The sequence below is a fragment of the Lactuca serriola genome, chromosome 1 (assembly GCF_051521515.1).
Source record: "Lactuca serriola cultivar US96UC23 chromosome 1, Lser_US96UC23_V15, whole genome shotgun sequence".
NCBI classification, from domain to species: domain Eukaryota; kingdom Viridiplantae; phylum Streptophyta; class Magnoliopsida; order Asterales; family Asteraceae; genus Lactuca; species Lactuca serriola.
In genome coordinates, this window is record NC_136408.1 from 17,392,066 (window position 1) to 17,416,414 (window position 24,349).

General features: G+C 39.6%; 1 protein-coding gene across 1 annotated transcript; it reads left to right on the forward strand.

Annotated features, from left to right (window-relative positions):
• The first annotated feature begins 21,755 nt into the window (after positions 1-21,755).
• Positions 21,756-23,885, forward strand: LOC145060015 (biotin carboxyl carrier protein of acetyl-CoA carboxylase, chloroplastic-like). Its single transcript, XM_079007768.1, has 7 exons — positions 21,756-22,067; positions 22,470-22,523; positions 22,607-22,743; positions 22,838-23,150; positions 23,275-23,346; positions 23,498-23,563; positions 23,659-23,885. The coding sequence occupies exons 1-7, from the start codon at positions 21,897-21,899 to the stop codon at positions 23,680-23,682; spliced, it is 837 nt and encodes a 278-aa protein (XP_078863894.1). The 5' UTR covers positions 21,756-21,896; the 3' UTR covers positions 23,683-23,885.
• Positions 23,886-24,349: the final 464 nt, after the last annotated feature.

The following is a 24,349-nucleotide window of genomic DNA, read 5'->3' on the forward strand; positions in this document are numbered from 1 at the left end:
GAGTTGCCCCTGTTTTCAGAAAACTATATAAAGGACATTATTGCACGAGACCCTAAGTTTTTCGGAGGATTATTTGAGACTAATTGGGGATTAGAAGTATTCTTGGAGCTCTGGAATTCGAGATTTCACCCTAAAGACCAATTTGGAAGAGATCGAAAGGCAACACACATTCTCTTTTCTTAATCTTTTGCATAAATTATGTTGCTATCATTAGATTTCATTTTTGAGATGTTAATTGTTGTAGATATGAGCTAAAAACTCATCATTTCTGTTTAGGGTAGATTAACTTGTTAATATGGTTTGATTTTATGGTATGGATTAATTGATTTGGTGAATTGTCTTGTTAATCTTGTTAAAGACCCTTATGTGTTGATAATAATTATTTTCTGTTAATTATCTATAACGACGTAAATTTTCAAACCAAAATTTTCATTTTTAAAATACATAAAAACTCATTATATGTTTCTCAAAAACATATTGTTTCAAGTATCAACACAAATCCACATAAAAATGTCACTATCCCAAACTCATCCACATAGTCTCGAATCGGTGTGTACAATCAAGTCAGCGCCTTCCCGTGATCCTGAGAAGTACCTGAAACACATAACACAAAACACGGTAAGCACAAAGCTTAGTGAGTTCCCCAAAATACCACACATATCTCATTAGCCTCTCATGGCTATACTCAGATAAGACCCTCCGCTCAATGTGTCTCAGTGGAACCCTTCGGTCCCACAACATGGATGGACCCTCCGGTCCTAACTCAGTAAACTCAGTATAATACACAGCATAAATCACAAAGACATAATGCAGGATATCACAATACTCAATATAAGCACATAAGAGGGCTGTTCACTATTTGGATAAAACCGAATTGTCCAATTGGACAATTAGGATTGGACTATGTGGTTCGGATATTCGGATTTTTGGATTGGTTTTCAACAAAACCGAATTATTATTTTGGATTTCGGATTGGTTTTGGTTTATAAAATAAGAACCGAATAGTCCAAAAAAACTGAATAAACATTTATTATTTATTTATTTATAATATATATATATATATACACACTAATAAAAGAGTAGTCCTTTTGCCAAGTGTCATAATATTAGAACTCCTAATTATATATATATATATATATATATATATATATATATATATATATATATATATATATATATATATATATATATACACTAATAAAAGAGTAGTCCTTTTGCCAAGTGTCATAATATTAGAACTCCTAATTAATATGATGTCACCTGTCATTCTATTAATTCTCTTTTTTAAATTCATTAAATCTCCTAATTAATGTGGTGTTATTTGTCAATCTATTTATTCTTTATTTTAAATTTTAAATTTTATATTATTGTTTTCATTAGTTCACAAATAAAAAGAGTCTAATATATATGATAAATTAATTCCACATATTTATTTGAATCAATAATTATAATTTTACATAACTAATAAAAAAAATCTCTTAATTAATAATGTATTTAAAATTTTATATAAAATAATTGATTAATAATTTTGAATTTTTTACTATGAATATTTAATTAATTTTGTAACCGTGGTTTCCACGGGTTATAAACTACTATATATATATATATATATATATATATATATATATATATATATATATATATATATATATATATATATATATATATAGTTATCTATTAATTTTGTAATTTATTTTTCAAATAGGTTCAAAACATTTCACGCGATAAAAAACATCAATATGTATTATCTCTCAAAAGTTTTTTATCTATAAAATATTTAACTATAATATATTTTCTTAGTAGTTGTGTATAAATTTCAAATCAAAACTACATAATTTTTTTCGCTTCTTGTGTAAAATTCGGTAATATTATAATTATATGTCATTTGAAAATGTTTCGCTTTTTGAAAACCGAATTATAAAAACCGATCCAACCGAATTGTAATTCGATCGGATCAGATCGCATTTGAATTTAGTTTGGACTATTCGGATCCATGTTTTGAAAACCGAAATCAATTTGCATTCACTTGATTGGATCGGATCAAACCGATCCATCCAAACGAACACCCCTACATAAGACCCTCCGGTCACACAAAGGTTACCACTCTAGGTAAGTATAGTGAGAAGACTCGCCTCGTAAGAGAGTAAGGAAACTGAATACCCCTCGAACAGTCTAACCCCCGCCTACATGTAAATAAACATCTCAAAGTAATAGTTAAAGATTACAACTCTAAATAAACTCATGATAGTCCCTCTTTAACTCCTGGGATGGGTAAAAGACCATTTTACCCCTCCATGGTCCCCATAATCTTTGTCTTGACCAAACCCTAAAGTCAACAGAAGTCAACACTCGAGTCAATTGTCCATGTTGACCTGACCCGCCGACTGCACCTATGTAACTCGCCGAGTCCCCATTGTTCCTCAGAACATCGCGAAAACCAAACTTAACTCATTGAGTTGTCTCATCAACTCGCCGAGTTACCCTTGTCCAGACTCATCGGGGAAAACCCTAGCTAACACGACGAGTCCATTCAGTCTGTATTCTCATTAAGACGTTTTAAGGCAGATCCACCACTCCAAACTCTAGATCTAGTCTCCTAAGGCTCGAATGTCATGTAAAGCTTCAATCTTTACGTCCATGCATGGCATATTTGCTCCATAGTGCCAATACAAGCTCCAACAAGGGTTAGATGCACAAGATCTTGTCTCTAGCTCAATAAAGTTCGAGTCTTTGGACTCACAAGACCTCCCACAATCCAGATCTGAGGTTTCAACCTCAAATCATGCTCAAGGGACTCAATGACACAAAAAGGATTGGAGAAAACCCTGGAAACTCCCTAAACCAAGATCTCATAAGGAAATGCTCAAGTTAGCATCTTTTTACCTCCAATTGAAGCAAAACCCTGAAGAACCTCAAGATCCAAAGCCTCCTCTTGATCCAAGTTTTGATGCTTTCCACTTATCATTAAAAATTGCACTAATAATCACAAGATTGGATTCTCTCTCACTCTCTATCTCAAGTGGACGATTAGGGTGTATCTCAAGGATGTAAGGTGGCTGGTGAGGCGGAAATGAGGGCTTAAGTACCTTTAAATAGGACACAAACCTATGGATTTAGGGTTTCCTCACACAACGCCAACTCGGCGAGTCGGCTCTCTGACTCATCGAGTTGGTCATTAAACCCACGCGACCAAACCAACCCTACTCGACGGGTCGGGCACATAACTTGTCGAGTCACTCACTCAATCCCAAAATAAATATATAAATATTATACCTGAGAGTCGGGATGAATGCTCCGGAAATAACTCTGGATACTGATCGGCATCTCGGACTTCGGCTCCCAAGTAGGGATGAGCAGTTTGTCCCAAATCCCGATCCCATACCGGAACCAGTACCGAACCGTACAGAATGTAAAAATATGGGACGGTACTTGGTAATCCAAATACATGAAATTCGGGAATCGGTACCGCCAGTACCGATACTAGTACCGAAAACCGGTACCATTCCCGGTACCAGTACCGGGGATGTTAATTCAGTTCGGTACTCGGGATTGACTTTCGACCAATTTTGGTTTTCAGGAAATCGGGAACGGTACGGTTCGGTACCGGTTCCGTCCCACGCTCATCCATACTCCTAAGTCCACTCAGATCCCTTCCGATGTTGCCACTGGACCTGAACCAGGGGCACCTCTTTGTTCCTCAGAACCTTCACTTTCCGATCCAAGATCGCTATCGGCTTCTCAACGTAATTCAGGCTCGCATCCACCTAAATATACTCTAGTGGTACCACCCACACTTTCTACCGACCAAGGCTACAAAGAAAAATAGAAAAGCTGACGGGAGCATATCACAAGAAGATTGCGAGACTGTTGAGTATACCACTATCTATCATTTTGGATAAGGGACAGGTGATTCGCCTCGTGTTTTCGATATTCGTTAAAGAAGTCCTTAATATCACCCTCAAACTGACAAACAAAGCAGAAGAACCATTCATCGAATCCTTATACACTTAGCAAACATAAACTTAACAGCAAAGGACCCCTAATGTTCCTGTTTTGAAATTGTTATGTCAGAGAGTTTTAGTCCCTATGTATTTATAGTTTGTATATCTTATGTGGTTTGATATACTTAGCTCACTATAAACAATGCTCTGATACCAATCTGTCACACCCCCAAACCGGAACGTTAGGGGTCCTTTGATGTTAAATCTATGTTTGCTTAGTATATACCACCTTAACGTATACACTTAGCAAACATAGACTTAACAGCAAAGGACCCCTAATGTTCCTGTTTTGAGATTGGTATCAGAGCATTGTTTATAGTGAGCTAAGTATATCAAACCACATAAGATATACAAACTATAAATACATAGGGACTAAAACTCTCTGACTTAACAATTTCAAAACAGGAACATTAGGGGTCCTTTGCTGTTAAGTCTATGTTTGCTAAGTGTATACGTTAAGGTGGTATATACTAAAAGTTTTATAGACTTAGAATTTGTGATTTTCACTTTACTTCCTTTTCCTTGTTTGGATGTGGATATAAGGTAAGATCACTTATTCGACTGACTATTTAATCTTGACTGTATATGACCTGTATACATAAGGCAACCATAGAAGGACCAGGAATGGACAGAGATTTCTCGAAAAATGTAAGTGCATACAAACATACTAGTAAGGAGTCATATTGGCAACAAAACAAAAAGTATCAAGATAAGTTAAACACTGCGAGTAAGCCTCGGGGTATGTAATCATGTCTGGCATGAATATAGCCTGATCAACTATATTTATCCAAGAGGTGACCAACGTATGCCGAGGAATGGTCGTAGTGGATGACGAGTCTAAAACTTACCAACAAACCATACAAAGAAAACTTTAACATACAAATTTAAAATACTATAGGAGTATTTTGCGTTACAATAGAACCACACACTTAGATTCTTCATATGCTTCTTACCCCTATTCTCGCATAGGCATATCAGCTAGACTTCATCTCCACATAGACCCCTACTATCCTGCCACCGAAGCCAATAGATGGATCAAGAAGGATCCAGAAGAAGATTTCGAAGAGTACCAATAAATGAAATACGAGGAAGAAGATTTCCGAGAAGGGACCAGATGGAGAAAGAAGTTCGGGAGATACCATCAATAAACCTTACCCTATCAAGAGGAGTGTAAGAACCTCCACCTCTCATTTCAGGAAGCAACCCGCAATTAACTACCTAGCCACACATATAGACTGGAGAGGACAACCAATGATCCACAACCGACATAAACTCACTGCACCCGTACTTAGGGTCATAGCACCCATAGACCGGCAAGCAGATCAAGAGAAAAATACGAATCACCTACACTCCTTAGAAAAGGAGATAGTCGTTATAGGACAAAGAACCCTTACAGCTACAACCTGGACAGTCATCACAGAACTGAGAACAGAGGAGGCCACTCGCGAAATAGAATCATGCCGACACATGAAGGTAATCAGCATACTGGTGCAACACTAGTTCTATAAATAGACCCTACAACATTTCAAATTGCGGTAACAGCCGCCGTGACAGCAGTCATGACACACCTCGGCGCTAACAACACAAACAAAAGCGGGAACGGCGCCAAAAGTTCCAATCGTAATAACAACCAGGGACACCCCGAGTATGTTCCTGCAACGATGCCCCAAATCAAGGACCTACCAAAAGACAACAAACAATGACATTCCATACCACCACCATCCCTACTGCCTCAGTGCCGACAAGACCATATGTTGGAAACTTGCCAAAATGCACCAAGTGTAGCTTTCATCACAAAGGAAAGTGCAGGGAAATGCACTGCAAGAAATGTAATGAAAAGGGGCATACCACAAATTTCTATAGGGTGCCGGCTCAACAGACCGCCCAGAACACAAAGGCTGGGATGAGTCGGACTTGCTACAGATGTGGAGAAGTAGGGCATTTCATAAAGGAGTTCCCGGAGACTAAAAACAAAGATGTCAGGAGCGTCGGAAGTGTTTTAGCAACAGAGCGTGGGAAAGCAGTAATAGACCCCGCTGAGATTCCGGTACGTTCATTCCCGATAGCACATATGCATGGATACTATATAATAGCAACGCGGAGAGGAGTATTGTGAGTCATAGATTTAATCAATTTCTCAACCAAAAACCTCAAAAACTTAATCGAAATATTTACAGTAGAATTGGAATAATCAAAAGCACTAGATACATGTACATAGGGTGCACTCTAACACTAAATCAACCAATTCTTTCAAATCATCCTAACACCGGTCACAATAAAAATTTACAACATTTTCATTTTAACAACGTATTAGTTAGTTTCCTCACCATACCGATATCATTTATTAAGAAAAGGCCATTTGCCTAAACCCATCGAGTAATAGAACCCTCGTTGTCTATGGCGACAAACCGTACACAATCCCCCGACTCACCTTGTACAACAAGACTCAGAAGTACCTAGACAGGAGGTACCACGCTGTCCTAGCCCGTGCTGTGGATAAGAAACAAGAAGAGAAAGACATCATGGATGTTGAAAAAGCCCGTAACCTTCTCGATATGTTCCGAGAAGATCTCCTGGGAATACCATCCGTATGGCAACCCGAGTTCAAAAATCAACCTAAAAGCAGTAGTTGCGGAAAAGGGTTGTTGTAAATGCCATCTCACCCAAGTTAATCACCCCACTCAAGTAGAGACTATGGACCCATACTAGTGAATCTATGATTACTAAGTGTATATATTGGAGCCCTATATAATTAAGATTCTACGGACTTAGGGTTGGTAATTTCGCTTTAAATCCTTTTCCTTGTTTGGATGTGGGCTTAGAATAGAATCACCGATTCGACTGTCTTTTCAATCTTAATTATATACGACTTATAAACACAAAGAGATGATAGATGAATCAGTTATGAGTCATACCATGAACTACATGACAAGTTACCCAGGACAGTGGATGGACATGCTACCACTTGAGCGATCGTAGACAAATTAACCAAACCCACACACTTTCTACCGACCAAGGCTACAAAGAAAAATAGAAAAGCTGACAGGAGCATATCACAAGAAGATTGCGAGACTGCAGAGTATACCACTATCTATCATTTTGGATAAGGGACAGGTGATTCGCCTCGTGTTTTTGATATTCGTTAAAGAAGTCCTTAATATCACCCTCAAACTGACAGACAAAGCGGAAGAACCATTCATCGAATCCTTATACAACAACAACTATTACATTAATATCAAAGTCGCGTCATTCAAAGCTCTCTACAGAAGCAAGTGTAGATCGCCTCTATGCTGGGCTGAGGTAGGTGACACACAACTAGCTAAGGGACAAGTTCCTAACAACACTCTCACCAGCCCCCAGATCATACGAGAAACTATAGAGAAGATTGTTCAAACCCGTGAACAATTGAAGGCATCCCAGGATCCGAAGAAGAGCTTGTCTGATGAGACTCTTGTCATTCCACTTGAAGAAATTGAAGACAACGAGAGTCTAAACTTCATCGAAGAACCGGTGGAAATCATGGGTCAGGAGGTCAAAAGGGCGAAACAAAGCCGCATACCCATAGTGAAGGCCCGTTGGAACGCCAAGCGAGGACCTGAATTCACTAGGGAACGCGAGAATCAAATGAAAAAAAGAAACACCCCCAATTGTTTAGTGATATCCCGTCTACAAGTTGAATTTCGGGGCGAAATTTTTTTAACGGGGGGAGAATGTAACAATTGGTAAAAATAGGAACGATCGTACGATGCTATGTTTTGATTATTAAGCAATATGAGTATTTTATCAAGAATGGTTGAAGGAATTTAACCTCTTTTATTTAAATAAGTTATTGTGAAATATAAAACAAGTAGCTATTGATAAATTTCGTTATGATGTATGGCTACGAACCATCACCGGTTTGTGAAATTAGCATATAACATCATTTAAACGCAACAAACTTAATTTTTATATCAATGTTTCTCTAGTTGATAAGTAAGTTAGGTTCTATGTAAAACGTTTGCTTAACAGATGTGGAGGATCTAAATTTGACAAATATACGAACCAAAGTGACAAAACGTGTTTAACGATATGGTTAACCAGTTAAATGTCACGAAATTATACATTGGTCAATAAATTTTATATTTAAATAAATTAAAATATAAAATGAATTATTATAAGGTATAATTAGAATGTATTTAAGTGTTTTTGAATAAAAAGAATAAAACATAAACATTAAAGTTCAAATACACAAAAACTACATTGTTATTTTATACTAAGTATACATGTATGTATTTGTATATATGTATTATTATCTAGTGAATGAATAGTTATGAGTCATGACTTAAAGTGATTTCATGTAAGTTTTATGATGTCTAAATCAATTAAGATAAGAGAATTGGTGTAGATAAGTGTCAACTTAATTAATAAGTGCTTAATCACTTAAGACATTTTACTAAGAATGCTTCTTAATCCCTCTTCTAATTTTCGAGATTAAGACCTTCCCTCTCCTTAACTAGAACTCCTAACTAACTAAATAACTAGTAGTTAGTTAGTTAACTAACCCAATCTCTAAGCAACCACCCAAGCAAGTGGCTAGACAAGATCACATCACTTAAACTTACATCCCATCACAAGCTAGTCTAGGTTTTGTCCCCTTATCCTCTTCCACTCTTTCCTCCTTCATATCCACGAAATTTCCTCTTCATTTTACCCTCATTTGACCAACCAATACTCTAGGGAATTACAATCAACCTTCATCTCATTTTCAAGCACAAGAACTTCCTTCCAAAGCCATCGAAACCATGAACTAAAGGGTTGCTGTCCCTTTTGTGTTTCAGCCACCATTTCACCCATCTACACCTTCCTTTTGCTTGATATTTTTACCAACAAATACCCCTGGAAGTTAATTGTTATGATACTCAAAATTATTGATTCAAAACAGTGAGTAAACTACCCTTTTTCTTACTCTTTTGCTGTGAAGTTTTCGTGACAGCAACATAGCCAAAACAGTGGCTGTTTTGGAGCATCAAACCAACAACCAAAAGTTCTTCATCTTCAACATTCCATTCTTAAAGTATTCAAATAAGGTGAGTTCATAACCCTACATTTTCATGTTTTCTTCAAGTTTTAAGGGGGGGGGGGGGGGAATACAAGTTAGAACACTAAACATAACTTAAATTTAAATGACAACTTTCTACAGAAAAGTTGAGTCCTGTTCACAGACTGTTTTGACCATCTTAAACTTAATATATTTCAAAACTTTACAATATGAAAATATTTCAAGTTTATACCTTTCTAAGGACTACTCGCACACGTTCATACGATTTTTCTACAATTTATGGCGATTTTTATAAAACTGTCTGTCATTTCAGAAGTGATTTCGGACCAGTCTGTGAAGATGTTCATTTTCACACTAGTTTGAGACCACTAAAAATCATAATAAAAATTAGGAACAAAGTAGAATCATTTTTTAAACTCTCAGAAGTGACGGATTTAGTTTTTCACTTACGATGATTTTTCTATGAGTTTTCTAAAAACAGGGACAGTAAAGGGTAAAACTGTCAAAAGTGGTTTATAGATTTAGTAACACCTTCTAACATTTTTGAGCAATGTTTATACATTAAGGAAGTTAAAAACATAATCATTTAAATATGTTTAATTACAATTTTTACAAAAGTGATAAGTACAAAAAGGTCTTTAGTATCAAACTTAAGGATTATTTCATGCAAAGTTTCTAATAAAAAAACGTAAGAATATGAACAACAATTACGAAACATACCAAATCATCTTTTAAAATTGATACATACATATATATATATATATACATATATATATATATATATATATATATATATATATATATAACCATATACATATATATGTTTTGTTTACAAACTTGTCTTCTACATCGAAAATATACATATATATATATGCTTTGTTTACAAACTTGTCTTCTACATCAAAAATATACATATATAGTTTACGAAACTCTACTCCATTTGTATCCTGTTGAGCAAAGGGTAGAATATTGTCAAATGCATATCTAAAGATTTCACGTCGTTTTTCATAGCTATCCTAGTCTTTGGGGATGATCATTTATACAAACATTTTCACACGTAAATCTGTTTTTATACTAAGTTTTGTGAGACATTAACTTCACGTACGTTCGAGTACACATTTCAAGTCCTGTATTATATACCAGAATCCCTTGGAGGGGGAGACTAGTGTTTATGTATAGATCTATACGGGCTTGACAACCCCGCACCCTGACTGTTAGCTACAATACACCATTTGGGGTGACAAACGTCAGAACATTCCAACGCCTGAAGAACGTTGTGTGTAGGCATTCTAGTCAATAGCATGGTTATAAAACTCACATGGAGTATTAAAAACACATTGATTTACGGGGTTTTTCAGACGTATTGGAAATTTTATATGTACATACATTTTCTAGAAACAAACATTGGTCTTGAAAGAAGACTACATTTATGCTAGTCGAAAATATAGGATTTTCTAGGAACAAACAAACAAGAACAAAACATTTCATTTCATACAAACATTGTCATTTAATACTTATGAAACTCACCAGCTTAAATGTTGATCCACTCTTTCAAAACTACTTGTATGTCCCAGGGATTCAGTAATTACAGGTAACAAATAGCTTTTGAAGAAGGGACGCTGCGGCGCCAGTTTAAATTCATATTTTGGCATCATATTGTAATTGGTTTTGAACATGTACCTTTTAACAATGTAAACTTTCAATTATATATATGATGGTTGTATTTCTTTCTTTACTATGTATTCATTTGTTACGTTACCACATGAAGTCATCCGCCCCCGAACGTTTCCGCCGTTCCGGTTTGGGGGTGTGACACTCCAAATACATGAAATTCGGGAATCGGTACCGCCAGTACCGGTACTAGTACCGAAAACCGGTACCATTCCCGGTACCGGTACCGGGGATGTTAATTCGGTTCGGTACTCGGGATTGACTTTCGACTAATTTTGGTTTTCAGGAAATCGGGAACGGTACGGGTCGGTATCGGTTCCGTCCCACGCTCATCCATACTCCTAAGTCCACTCGGATCCCTTCCGATGTTGCCACTGGACCTGAACCAGGGGCACCTCTTTGTTCCTCAGAACCTTCACTTTCCGATCCAAGATCGTTATCGGCTTCTCAATATAATTCAGGCTCGCATCCACCTGAATGTACTCTAATGGTACCACCGCCGTCTCATCGGCTACACACTTCCTCAACTGAGACACGTGGAAGGTATTATGAATCTGACTCAACTTTGCAGGTAGCTCCATCCGGTAAGCTACCTTACCCACTCTGGCGATCACTCTGAAAGGACCAATGTATTGGGGCCCCAGCTTGCCTCGTTTCCTGAATCGGATCACCCTTTCCATGGGGAAACCTTCAAGAGGAAAAAATCTCCAACCTGGAACTCTAGCTCGGATCATCGCCGATCAGCGTAACACTTTTGGCGACTCTAGGCTGTCAGTAACCTCTGTCTGACCTGCTGAATCTGCTCGGTCATCTTCAACACTATCTCAGTGCCACCCATCACTCGCTGCCCTACCTCTCCTCAACAGATGGGAGTCCAACGCCTCCTCCCATATACGAGCTCAAAGGGAGGCATGCTAATACTAGAATGGTAGTTGTTGTTGTAAGAAAACTCATCCAAGGGAAAATAGGTGTCCCAACTTACTCTGAAGTCCGTGTCACAGGTACATAGCATATCTTCGAGTGTCTGAATCGTTTGCTTACTCTGCCTGTCTATCTATGGGTGGTATGCGGTGCTGAAATGCAATCGGGTCCCCAACTCCTCATGGAACTTCTTCCAGAACCTGGAAGTAAAATGCACATCCCGATCTGACACTATCGATGTCGGCACTCCATGCCGAGCCACCACTTCTCTCACATAAATCTCGCCCAACTTCTCTGCAGAAGAGCTCTCACTGATAGCAAGGAAGTGAGCACTCTTCATCAACCGGTCCACAATCACCCATATCATGTCGACACCTCGCGCGGTCCTCGGTAATTTGGTGATGAAATCCATGGAAATCTGCTCCCACTTCCACTGGGGAATCTCTAGAGGCTGTAACGGGCCATGTGCACGTTGGTGCTTTGGCTTAACCCGACAACAGGTCAAGCACCTCTCAACTACCCATGCCACATCCCTCTTCATAAAGAGCCACCAGTAATATCTCTTCAGATCCAAATACATCTTAGTGGCTCCTGGATGGATCGAGAATCTCGATGTATGTGCCTCCTCCATCAGTATACGTCGAGATCCACCTGTATAGGGCACCCAAATCCACCCTCAGAAAGTCATAAGCCCATGACTGTCCGTCTCAAACTCGGAAATCTGCCCAATCACCCGTTCCCTCTTGCGGTTCTCCAGCCTCACGGCCTCCACCTGGACCTCTCGAATGGTATCTAAGACTGAAATCAACAATGTCATCCTCACGCACACATCTCGAATCAGAGCACTCTCTGCTTTGCGGCTCAAGGCATTAGCTACCACATTAGCCTTGCATTGGTGATAGAAGATCTCGTAGTCGTAGTCTTTCACTACATCCAACCATCTCCTCTGTCTCATATTCAGGTTGGGCTGATCCATGAGGTATTTCAAACTCTTATGGTCCGTATATATGGTACACCGGACTCCATACAAATAATGGCGCCAGATCTTGAGGGCGAACACCACCACCCCCAGCTCCAAATCGTGGGTGGGATACCTCGTCTAATGAGGCTTCAACTGCCTCGATGCATAAGCTATCACATGCCCCCTCTGCATCAACACCACACCCAATCCTGATATAGATGCATCACAGTAGACAAAAAGTCCTCCACATGACCCTCGGGAAGGGCTAACACCGAGGCTTCACATAATCCTTGGCGAAGGGTCTCAAATGAGGTCTGCTGCTCGGGCCCCCAGACAAAAGTAATACCCTTCCGGGTCAATCGGGTAAGAGGAAAAAACAATCTTGGAGAAATCTCTAATAAATCTCTGATAGTAGCCGGTTAAACCCAGAAAACTCCTGATCTCGGATGGGGATCTCAGCACCTCCCATCTCATAATTGCCTCAATCTTGGCCGGATCGACCAATAACCCATTCTGATTAACGAGATGCCCCGGGAACTGGACCTCTCGTAACCAGAATTCACACTTGGAGAATTTGGCATAAAGCCTCTCCGACCTCAATACTCCAAGAATCTCTCAAAGATGATCCTTGTACCGCTCTCTTGATCTCGAATACACCATAATATCGTCGATGAACACAATCACCGATCGATCCAACATAGCTCTACATACCTGGTTCATGAGGTCCATGAACGCTGCTGGTGCGTTGGTGAGTTTGAAAGGCATCACCACAAACTTGTAGTGCCCATAACAAGTACTAAAGGCCGTCTTCTAGATATCCTCATCGTAGACTCTCATCTGGTGATATCCAGATCTCAAATCAATCATGGAAAACCAATACGCTCCCTGCAACTGATCGAATAAATCGTCAATCCTCGAAAGTGGATAACGGCTCTTGACCGTCAGCTTGTTTAACTCCCGGTAATCAATGCACATCCGATGTGAACCAACTTTTTTCTTGACAAAAAGGATCGGAGCTCCCCATGGTGAGCTACTCGGTCTGATGAACCCCTTCCCTAGCAGCTTCTGGAGTTGTGAGTATAACTCCTGCATCTCTGGCGGTGCAAGGAGATAAGGTGCCTTGGCAATAGGCACCGCACCAGAAACCAAATCAATCCGGAACTCCACCTGCCTATCGGGAGGCACTCCCGACAACTCCTCGGGAAAAACATCCGGAAACTCACATACTATCGGAACCTCGTAGATATAACTCGGCCTCCCTGTAGCAACCCGTGTATCCAAAACATACGCCAAAAAGCCCATATAACCCAGTTGTAGACTCTGTCTCGCTTTGGCAGCAGAACAGAAAGCTTATTTGGATCTGGTACCCTCTCCATACACCGTAAGCACTCCCCTACTAGGGTCTCATATGGTTACCATCTGACGCTCATAGTCGATCATAGCTCCAAACCGACTCAACCAGTCCATGTCCACTATGACATAAACATCACCCATCGTGATAGGTACCAGGTCTATCAGAAACTCAACACCAAAAATCTCTAGCACACATCCTCGGAATGCATCAGTAGCAAAATCTGCATGCTCGTCGGCTATAGAAACCCTTAGAGGTCGACTCAACGCCTCACGTCATATACTGATGTGGCGGCTAAGAGTTAAGGACACGAAGGATCGACTCACACCCGAATCAAATAACACCAAAGTAGGTAAATAACTCATAAGAAAAGTACCTAAATATAGCACAGAATAAGCACAATAAATCTCAAAATAAAATAAATAAGGAAATATGTATCGGCCACGACATCAGGTGCTACGCGGACCTCCTCCGATGTCAGCTGAAAAGCTCTCCCACGAACCCTCGGAGCCTCAACCTTCACCGGCCGACTATCAGTAGCACGCAAAGTAGCAGGTGCAGAACCCTGAGCTGATCCCTGAATAAGCTGAGGGCAGTCGACCTTCTGAGGTTTGGTCTGGTTGTAGTGAAAGCAAACTGCAAACCCCTTAGGGAAATCCTTCGCCATGTGCCCCTCCTTGCCATATTTGTAGCAAATCCCTGCCCGACATGATCCCTCGTGACTATTGCCGTACTTACCACAAGTACGGACCTTCTGGCCCCAACTCTTGCATCAGCGGGCTTTGCCCACTTCGTCGCCAATTGCGACTGCACTGGTCTCCGGTCCCTCCCATGGGACTTTCCCTCCTCCCTGACCTGCAACTCAAGCTCGATCTCCCTCTGCCTGGCATTGGTCTGAAGCTCAGCCAATGTCCTGTACGACGAGTTCGCCATGAACTCCTGTATATCCCTCCTCAGAATGCTCAAATATATGCTAACACGTGCCTGCTCGGTAGACATGTGCTCAGGGTAAAACAGTGCCCTCTTATGATACATCCTCGATATCTCAGTCACAATTTTTGTCTTCTGCTTGAGAGACAGAAACTCTTGGGCCAACCACTCCCTCTCCAACTGGGGAACATACTCGTCTCAAAACAGCTGAGTAAACCTCTCCCACATCACTGCAACATGGTCTACAGGAGTAAAACTGGCTGTCACAAACTTCCACCAATCCTTTCGCTCCCAAGCGAAGCTGGTTCAGCGCAAACCGAACTCTCAAGTGCTTTGGGCACGAACACGTGTAAAAACATCCCTCAATATCAGAGATCCATCTCATGGCAGCAATCAAATCCTATGTCCCACAAAACTTTGGTGGCTTCGTGTTGCTGAACTCCCGAAACAACAACGAGTCACCTCCCTGTGGCCTGGCAGCGGCGACAACTGCGGTAGCTGCAGCAGCAGCGACCTCAGTAACAGCAGCATACCGCTCATCAAAAGTCTCAATCAGGGTGGTCTTAATAGACCCAAATATCTCTAGTATCGCCTCTCAAATAGTTGCGGCCACCTCCTCATGGATGATCCTGTGGATCTCCTCACCACTAGTCCCACTGCTCTCAGGGTTGTGACGCATACCCACCATGATGTCTCTGAAACACAACACAAAAATCATCAGAGACTCGCTCGAGTATACTCACACTCGATTCCCGCCCCTAAATACTCCTTAGTACCCTAAGGATTCTTACTTGGGTTGCATACAGATTCGGTGCTTTCAGTAGTATGCGCCCAATACTACCTTCCACACCAACCTGTAGTCACCCCAATTCCTCCTCCTAGGATCCCAATTCACAAGTACTCTAACTTTCACGAATAACAGACTACCCTCTCATTAGATCTCTCGTATTCTCATCTAGGTATCTCTCCTAGATTATCTCTCGACTCAGACTCTCTCTCTCTCTCTAAGTGATTCCTACTAGACACTCTTAGTCAGCACATACTCAAGACACATAGCAGATAGCAACAACTCCTAGACTAAGGCATCACAAATCAGGCAACTCTAGCCCTAAACATGAATTACTTAGCCTATACTCTAGCATGCATCACTAATATCTTATAACACAAATAAGTAAGGGTGTTTTGGGAAATCACCATTCGGGATTTGGCTGATTGTACACACTGCTCCAACTCGTTTTCTCTTAAAAAACTTTCTCATTTTAGAAAAATAATTTCTTTTGAAAATTTTTCACAAATACTTAGTTTGAGTTCAGACATACCCGAAGGTACACCCGAATCCCTCAAACCAAGGTTCTGATACCAACTTGTAACGACGTAAATTTTCAAACAAAATTTTTCATTTTTAAAACACATAAAAACTCATAATATGTTTCTTAAAAACATAATTGTTTCAAGTATCAACACAAATCCACATAAAAATGTCACTATCCCAAAATCATCCACATAGTCTCGAATCGGTGTGTACAATCAAGCCGACGCCTTCCCGTGATCCTGAGAAGTACCTGAAACACATAACACATAACACAGTAAGCACAAAGCTTAGTGAGTTCCCCCAAAATACCACTTCTAGCTCATTATCCTCTCATGGCTATACTCAGATAAGACCCCCCCCGGTCAATGTGTCTCAGTGGAACCCTCCGGTCCCACAACTCGGATGGACCTTCCGGTCCTAACTCAGTAAACTCAGTATAATATATAGCATAAATCACAAAGACATAATGCATGATATCATAATACTCAATATAAGCAAATAAGACCCTTCGGTCACACAAGGATCACCACTCTAGGTAAGTATAGTGAGAAGACTCACCTCGTAAGCAAGCAAGGAAACCGAATACCCCTCGAACAGTCTAACTGTCGCCTACATGTAAATAAACATCTCAGATTAAAAGTTAAAGATCACAACTCTAAATAAACTCTTGATAGTACCCATTTAACTCCTGGGATGGGTAAAAGACCATTTTACCCCTCCATGGTCCCTATAATCCATGTCTTGACCAAACCCTAAAGTCAATAGAAGTCAACACTCGAGTCAACTGTCCATGTTGACCTGACTCGCCGAGTGCACCTATGTGACTCTCCGAGTCCCCATTGTTCCTTAGTTAATCGCAAAAACTGAACTTAACTCGTCGAGTTGTCTCATCAACTCGCTGAGTTACCCTTGTCCAGACTCATCGGGGAAAACCCTAGCCGACTTGTCGAGTCAGCTCATTGACTCGGCGAGTCCATTCAGTCTGTATTCTCATTCAGAAATTTTAAGGCAGATCCACCACTCCAAACACGCCTTGGGAAGCTAGATCTGCAATGTGGAACCTTGTCATGGCTTAAAAAGCATATGTTTGGATGAAGGACTGAAGGGACTCGGCGAGTTACATGGTCAACTCGGCGAGTCCGATGAAGATTGTCGTGGGATCGGTGATTCAGTAGAGTGAATTGGCAAGTCAGCTAGGGTTTTCCCAACCTTTGGACAAGAATGAACTTGGCGAGTTATGCAAGGAACTCGGCGTGTGGCTGGTTGTACTCGACGAGTTGAGGTCAACACAGACTGTTGACTTTGACTTTGACCAAGGGTTGACTATTTGACTTCTGGGGCATTTTGGGAAATTGGAATTTATAAACATGGTGGTGTGGCGAATATAGGTGGTGGAGTTTATGGCGGTGATACGAGAGTTTGAGCTTATCTTTCGAGTCGACAGTTGCAAGGTCGGTTATCTTACTATACTAAGGGGTCTAAGGCACCAAGGTCGGCCCATTAGATGTGATATCCTAGCAATTGTTAGTATGTTGAGTATGAGTCAGTGTTGCATATTAGTTGCTATGCCAATAGGGTAGATCTGTAGGACTACCTGTAGTATTGTGTATGATCATCTATATGTGCATTAGTTGTGTTATATGTCGACATATTGTGTGGGATGGGTTGAGGTGATACTGCTCCGTGCGGTAACCAACAAACCCGGGAGCATTCCAGATACGAGCTGAGGGAGACTCATATTGTGGGCTCGGTGGCAATCCAAATGTGAGTTGTGGGCCCGGAAGGTAATCCAGACTCACACTGTGGGCCCAGGGGTAATCCAGTCTGTAAAGATGTGGACCCAGTATATGTTGTTATTTGTATATGTTTTATGTGCAGGGTATCGGTATTTTGGGGGAACTCACTAAGCCTCGGGCTTACGGTTTCAGTTTATTGTTTCAGGTACATCAGGGAATCGCAGCAAAGCGAAGGCGTGATCGTACAGCTCCTCATGTTTTGTTTATGTTTCTGGGAGAACTCTGATATAGATTATTTTGAAAACAAATTTGTAATAACTGTTGGTTTTAAATGTTTTGAAAAGCTTTAATTTGGCTCGAATTTAATGGGTGTTACAAGCTGAATGTAAACTTTGATGAGGAGTTGGCTATTGACATAGTCTTACACTCATTGCCCAGTTGTTATGAATAGTTTATCTTAACTTAGCATTTGAACAACCAAGAGACTACATTGGCTCAAATCGAGAACCTCCTGTGAATGACAGAAGCGAGAATGAAGGGAAAAAGTATTGTCTCTACTCCTGCTGCTACTCCAGTCTTGGCCATTGGGCAAGGAAAAGGAAAAAAGAGGAAAGGTCCTCCGAAGCAGAATTGGAAGGGAAAGTCCCAAGTTGGGTCATCAAGCAATGGACCCAAAGCAAAGACCAGTTCTAAAGCCCCCCGTTCCTCCAATCCCAAAAGAGGCCACTTGCTTCTACTATCACAAATAAGGGCATTGGAAACAAAGTTGCCCAAAGTACTTGCAAGATATCAAGGATGGCAAAGTAAAGCCAACCTCGGAAGATATTTACACTATCTTATCTAATAACTCATCATTTTATCATTATTGGGTCCTTGATATAGGATGTGGTTTTCACATTTGTTCTGATTTGCACGGGCTAAGAAGGAATGAGAATGTGGAGCATGGAAGGATGAACTTGATCATGGGCAATAGGTGATCTTCACCTATTACCCATATTGGAGTTTATGGCTTAGTGTTTAGTAGTGAGTTAGGGTTAGATTTAATAATTTGTTGCTACTCGTCAGAGATGACTCGAAACATCATTTCATTTCATGTTTTATTTAAACAAGGTTTTAGATATTCTTTTAATTATGAGAATGGTTTTATTTATGCTTTTAAAAATGGTGTTTTTTGTTTTGAAGCTTTATATTGTGATGGTGTGTATGAAACTGTGATGGTTATAGACAATTTAAGTAATAGTGTTTTTCAAATTGATTCGTCTAATGGTATAGACAAAGCATGCTTGTGGCATTGTTGTCTTGGACATGTTAGCAAGAAACGCATAGCCCAACTCCAAAATGATGGAGTGTTGGAATCATTTGACTTAAGGTCAGATGATTCATGCGAGTCTTGTTTACTAGGAAATATGACAAAATCACCTTTCACTGGTTATTGTGAAAGAGGTAAAGGATTGTTGGATCTCATACACATAGATGTGTGTGGGCCCTTCATGTCCACCACAAGGGATGTAAATTGATTCTATGTGACTTTACTGATAATTATAGCAAATATGGTTATATCTACTTAAGCAGGCATAAGTCAGAAACCCTTGAAAAGTTCAAAGATTTTAAACAAGAAGTCGAGAATCAATTATGCAGGAAGATAAAGATGCTTAGCTCTTATAGAGGCGCTGAGTATCTTAGTATCGAGTTCATAACTACCTCAATGAATGTTGAATAGTTTCACAATTGACACCTCCTAGGACACCACAACTTAATGATGTGGTTGAGATGCGTAATTGAACCTTATTGGACATGGTTAGTTCCATGATGAGTCGAGCTTCACTTCCAATCTCATTCTGGGGGTATACCTTAGAGACTGCCGCCCAGATTCTTAATCTTGTACCAACTAAGAAGATTGCTAAAACACCTCACGAGATGTGGACATGGAAGGTTCCCTCGTTGGCACATATCGAGGTTTGGGTTTGTGAAGATTTTGTTAAACGAGAGACTCATGACAAGCTTGAACCTCGAAGTGAGAGATGTATTTTCATCAACTACCTACAAAAGTCCTTTGGATACTTGTTCTACAGACCTAGTGAGAATGTGGTCTTCCTAGCACAACGAGAGTCTTTCGCAAGACAGATCTCATATGCAAAGAGGACAGTGGGAGTACTATTGATCTTGAAGACATTCAAGAGTCAAACGATGAAGGAACTTCTGAAAATGCTAGGGTTCAACCTGAGGAAGAAATTCTAGTTGAATCAATTGATGAGTCATTACCTCTTAGGTGTTCTACTAGAGTTAGAATACAACCAGATTTGTATTGTTTCCATATTACTGCATAAGGTAATATGTTTATTAGTGATAGTACACTGTAAAATTTGGATGAACCAACTAACTACAAGGAAGCCATGGTAGGCCCTGATTCAGCCAACTGGAAAGAGGCAATAGACAACGAGATCAAGTCCATGTATGAAAACTAAGTTTAGAATTTGGTTGACAATGTACCAGGTTGTAAGACAGTTTGGTACAAATGGATATTCAATAAGAAGACCGACATGGATGGAAAGGTACACACTTTCAAGGCTCGACTAGTTGCAAAAGGCTTTACTCAAACCCCATGGGTTAACTATGACGAGACTTTCTCACTGGTGGCAAAAAAAAAGAAAAAAAAAACTACTAGGGTAATGCTAGCCATAACTGTGTTTCATGACTATGAAATTTGGCAGATGGATGTCAAAACCGCTTTCCTTAATGAGAAGTTAGCTGAGGATGTTTACATAAGTCAACCATAGGGTTTTGTGGATGCAAAGTATCCGAATAGAGTGTGTAAGCTTGTAAAATCAGTCTATGGATTGAAACAAACTTCTCACGGATGGAATCTTTGCTTTGACGATAAGTTCAATGAGTTTGGTTTCTCTATAAGTGAAGATAAATATTGTGTATATGTCAAAGCTAGTGAGAGTATAATAATCTTCTTGGTTTTGTATGTTGATGACATACTTCTTATAGGAAACGACATTCCAACTTTGCAAGATATTAAGTCTTGGCTTGGAAGGTGTTTCGCTATGAAGGATCTAGGAGAAACTACTTATATTCCGGGGATAAGGATTTTGGAGTAAAAGGCTAATTGGACTTAGTCAAAGTACGTATTTGGAAAAGGTACTAAATCGTTTTAGTATGGAGAATTCCAATAAAGGAGAACCGCCCATACAAAGTAATACCAAACTGAGTAAGGCTCGGAGTCCGAGTATTGATGCAAAGATTGCATAAATGAGTAGAGTTTCATATGCTTCCACTGATGCATGGATCTGGATTTCTTGAAGATGATCAGATAATTTGGGTTAGGTTAGAAAAAAAGAAAAGGAAATGGGACGGTATGGAGTGGGGGTGGGGGTGGGGGTGAGTCCAATTGTTTGTTTTTTTATTTTTATTTAATTAAGTATTAAAACAAATATGAAAAAAAATAAAAGGGAACCGTCATTACAAGTCCATCATGAACTAAATTCATGGGAAATTTCTGATTTTTGGATCAAATTCGCAGAAAACTTTTGGTTTAGACATTTCATGCAAATTGGAAACTTTTTGGACGTCATACGTACTTTTTTACAAAACTCAAGAATCAAATTTATAGTTTTGTCTAATCTATTACTCCTAATTTAAGTTTTTATTGCTACAAACTATTACTCTTAATTTATAACTAATAGTTATTAATGTCATGAAAAAGGAAAATTTTAATTTTAATTTATTTTTTGTTAATTATTTATGGGCTTTGAAGGCTTGAGGTCTTATATAGACTCGATGGCTAGTGATATTGAATAGAGTGGGTCAGTGGGTGACTGGGTGTAGCTGTCCTGTTCAGCCTTGGCCTCTCCTCGTTCATATCGCCATCGGTTTTTACACTAGACACTACCTTCCCCCTCCCCTTTCCTCTGTTTTCACCGCCCTCAAATCCCTACAAATCTCCTCCGCCATTCCCAATTCCCATCCAAAATGGCGTCTTTCTCTGTTCCTTGCCCCAAGACTTCAGCTTTACTTGCACCTCACTCCAACCCTAAGCAAATCCCCAACCACCGCAACACCTCCATTGTTCTCTTCCAATCCGATTTCAAAATCAAACCCAACCGCGCTTTGGTTTCACGATCACCGTCTCTAGGATTTCAGGTATCTTCAGATTTCATGCTCAATCTTTTATTCACTTCACTTAACAAGTTGTTGAGACGTTTGTGTAGGTAGTTTGTTTTTGGCATGAATTCGGTAATTTTGATGCCGTGTTAGTTAGATTCTCTCATTCTCCATCTCTGTACTCTGTAGTTGCTTTTAATTCAAATTCTGTTTGATCCACATCCACTAGTGTAATTCAGTGTTCCTAGTTGCTTGAATAGATTTTAAAACCCTTGGTTTATCAAAACGTGACTGACTGACTATGACTTGACAAGTGGTACTGTTCAAAGATTTAAGTGCACAGCTTCTACCATCTACAATTCAATAACGATTGAGCCACAATATGATTATGAATTATCAAGCATGTATCTGTTAATTTGTTAAAACATCATCATCATGTAGGCAACTAAGAGGAATCAGAATGGTGTTATGAAAGTGTCTGCTCAGCTTAATGAGGTAACCTACGAATAAATAATATCAAATATCATTGACATTTCCTGGTTTCCAACCAAAATCAGATGCTAATCTTTCCTCTTCAGATTTCTGTTGGGGAATCATCAAATTCTGCACCACCACCATCAGATGAAAAGTCGAGCAAAATATCTTCTTCTGAAACTGCAGTTCCTGATGTTGCATCCATCACCGCATTCATGAACCAAGTTGCGGGACTTGTTGAGTATGCAAATATCTTTCTTTCTTATACGTATATTTTCTTAAATTAATTTGGGATTTGGGGTGTAAAGTGTAATTATTATCTTTTTTATTTTCAGGCTAGTGGATTCGAGAGATATAATGGAGTTGCAGTTAAAACAAGATGATCGTGAGGTGATTATAAGAAAAAAAGAAGCTTTAGCCCCACCTCCTGCACCTCCTATGATGATGATGCAATCATCACAGCAACCACAGCCTATGTATCATTCACAACCACCGCCACCACCACAAGCCTCCACTCCGGCTCCTTCCGCATCACCGCCAGCATTACCTCCTCCTGCAAAGCCAAAATCCTCACGTCCTCCTCTCAAATCCCCCATGGCTGGAACATTCTATCGCGCCCCTGCACCAGGAGCTCCTGCTTTTGTTAAGGTATATTAACCAACAAAAGACGTTAATGCCCTCGTCATTCTCATTCATTGAAAATAGTCTTATTCTTTGATTTGGAAGTGGAATTGATGTGAAGATACTTGATGTATTTTTTTTTTATTACTAGGTGGGAGACAAGGTTCAGAAAGGTCAAGTAATATGCATTATTGAAGCAATGAAGTTGATGAATGAGATCGAGGTAATTTAGTCTCTTTCATAATTTGGATAATTTCTGACAACCTAAGTCTTAATTATGACCTGTCAAAAATCTATTGGCTAGAACAAGATAAAATTAGGTTATATTAAGTGTATTTGATGTGTCTGTGTGAATTATTATGTTATTCTGTTAGGCTGATCAATCGGGAACAGTAGTTGATATTATTGCTGAGGATGGGAAACCAGTTAGCCTGGATACGGTATCTCTCTCTCTCTCTCACACACACACCGACACACACATGCACACATCAATTTACGTTCTGAATTGATTATGGTTTGTTGTGTTGTGTTGCAGCCTTTACTTGTTATTGAACCTTGAGGTGGAAGTGGAACATTATATGATTATGAAGCTGTGTGATTTGGCAAAATGGAAATTAAGAGTTTGTTTTTGTTTTTTGAGGAGAGGGCGTTGGTAGTTGTTGTTAAATTGGTTTGGTTTTGTAAGCCCAAATATTAAAATAACACATCACTTACTTGTAAGAAAAAGATGCTTGCTTTTAAGTAATTGTGTTGTGTCTATCACTTCAGTTCTTGTAGCTTTAGCAAATGAATCATGAATCGGTTTTGGTTTGTAATTTGGGAGAAATGGGATTGTTTTCTGCTTTGTGATTAGAACTTTTGATTTGGTTGGTTAGTTAACAAAGCTATCTGATTATAAGAAGACAAAATTGTAAAAATGGTCTCTATGGTATGCATTTTTTAGGGTTTTAGTCCAAACCCCGACTTTTTTGGGTTGGTAGTCCTTTTGAGCTACTTTGCTTGCAGTTTTGGTCCCTGTCCAAACTAAAAAGACTATTATACCCTTAATGAATTTATTTTTCATTTTTCTTTCACTTTTTAATATTATTATTATTATTAAATATAAAAGTGGGCATCTCTCTCTCTCTCTCTCTCTCCCCCATTTTCCCCAACTCTTACCCAGTTCTTGAATTCTTATTCATGATATTTCCACTCCCTTACCCAATGAACCTCGATAATCATTCCAT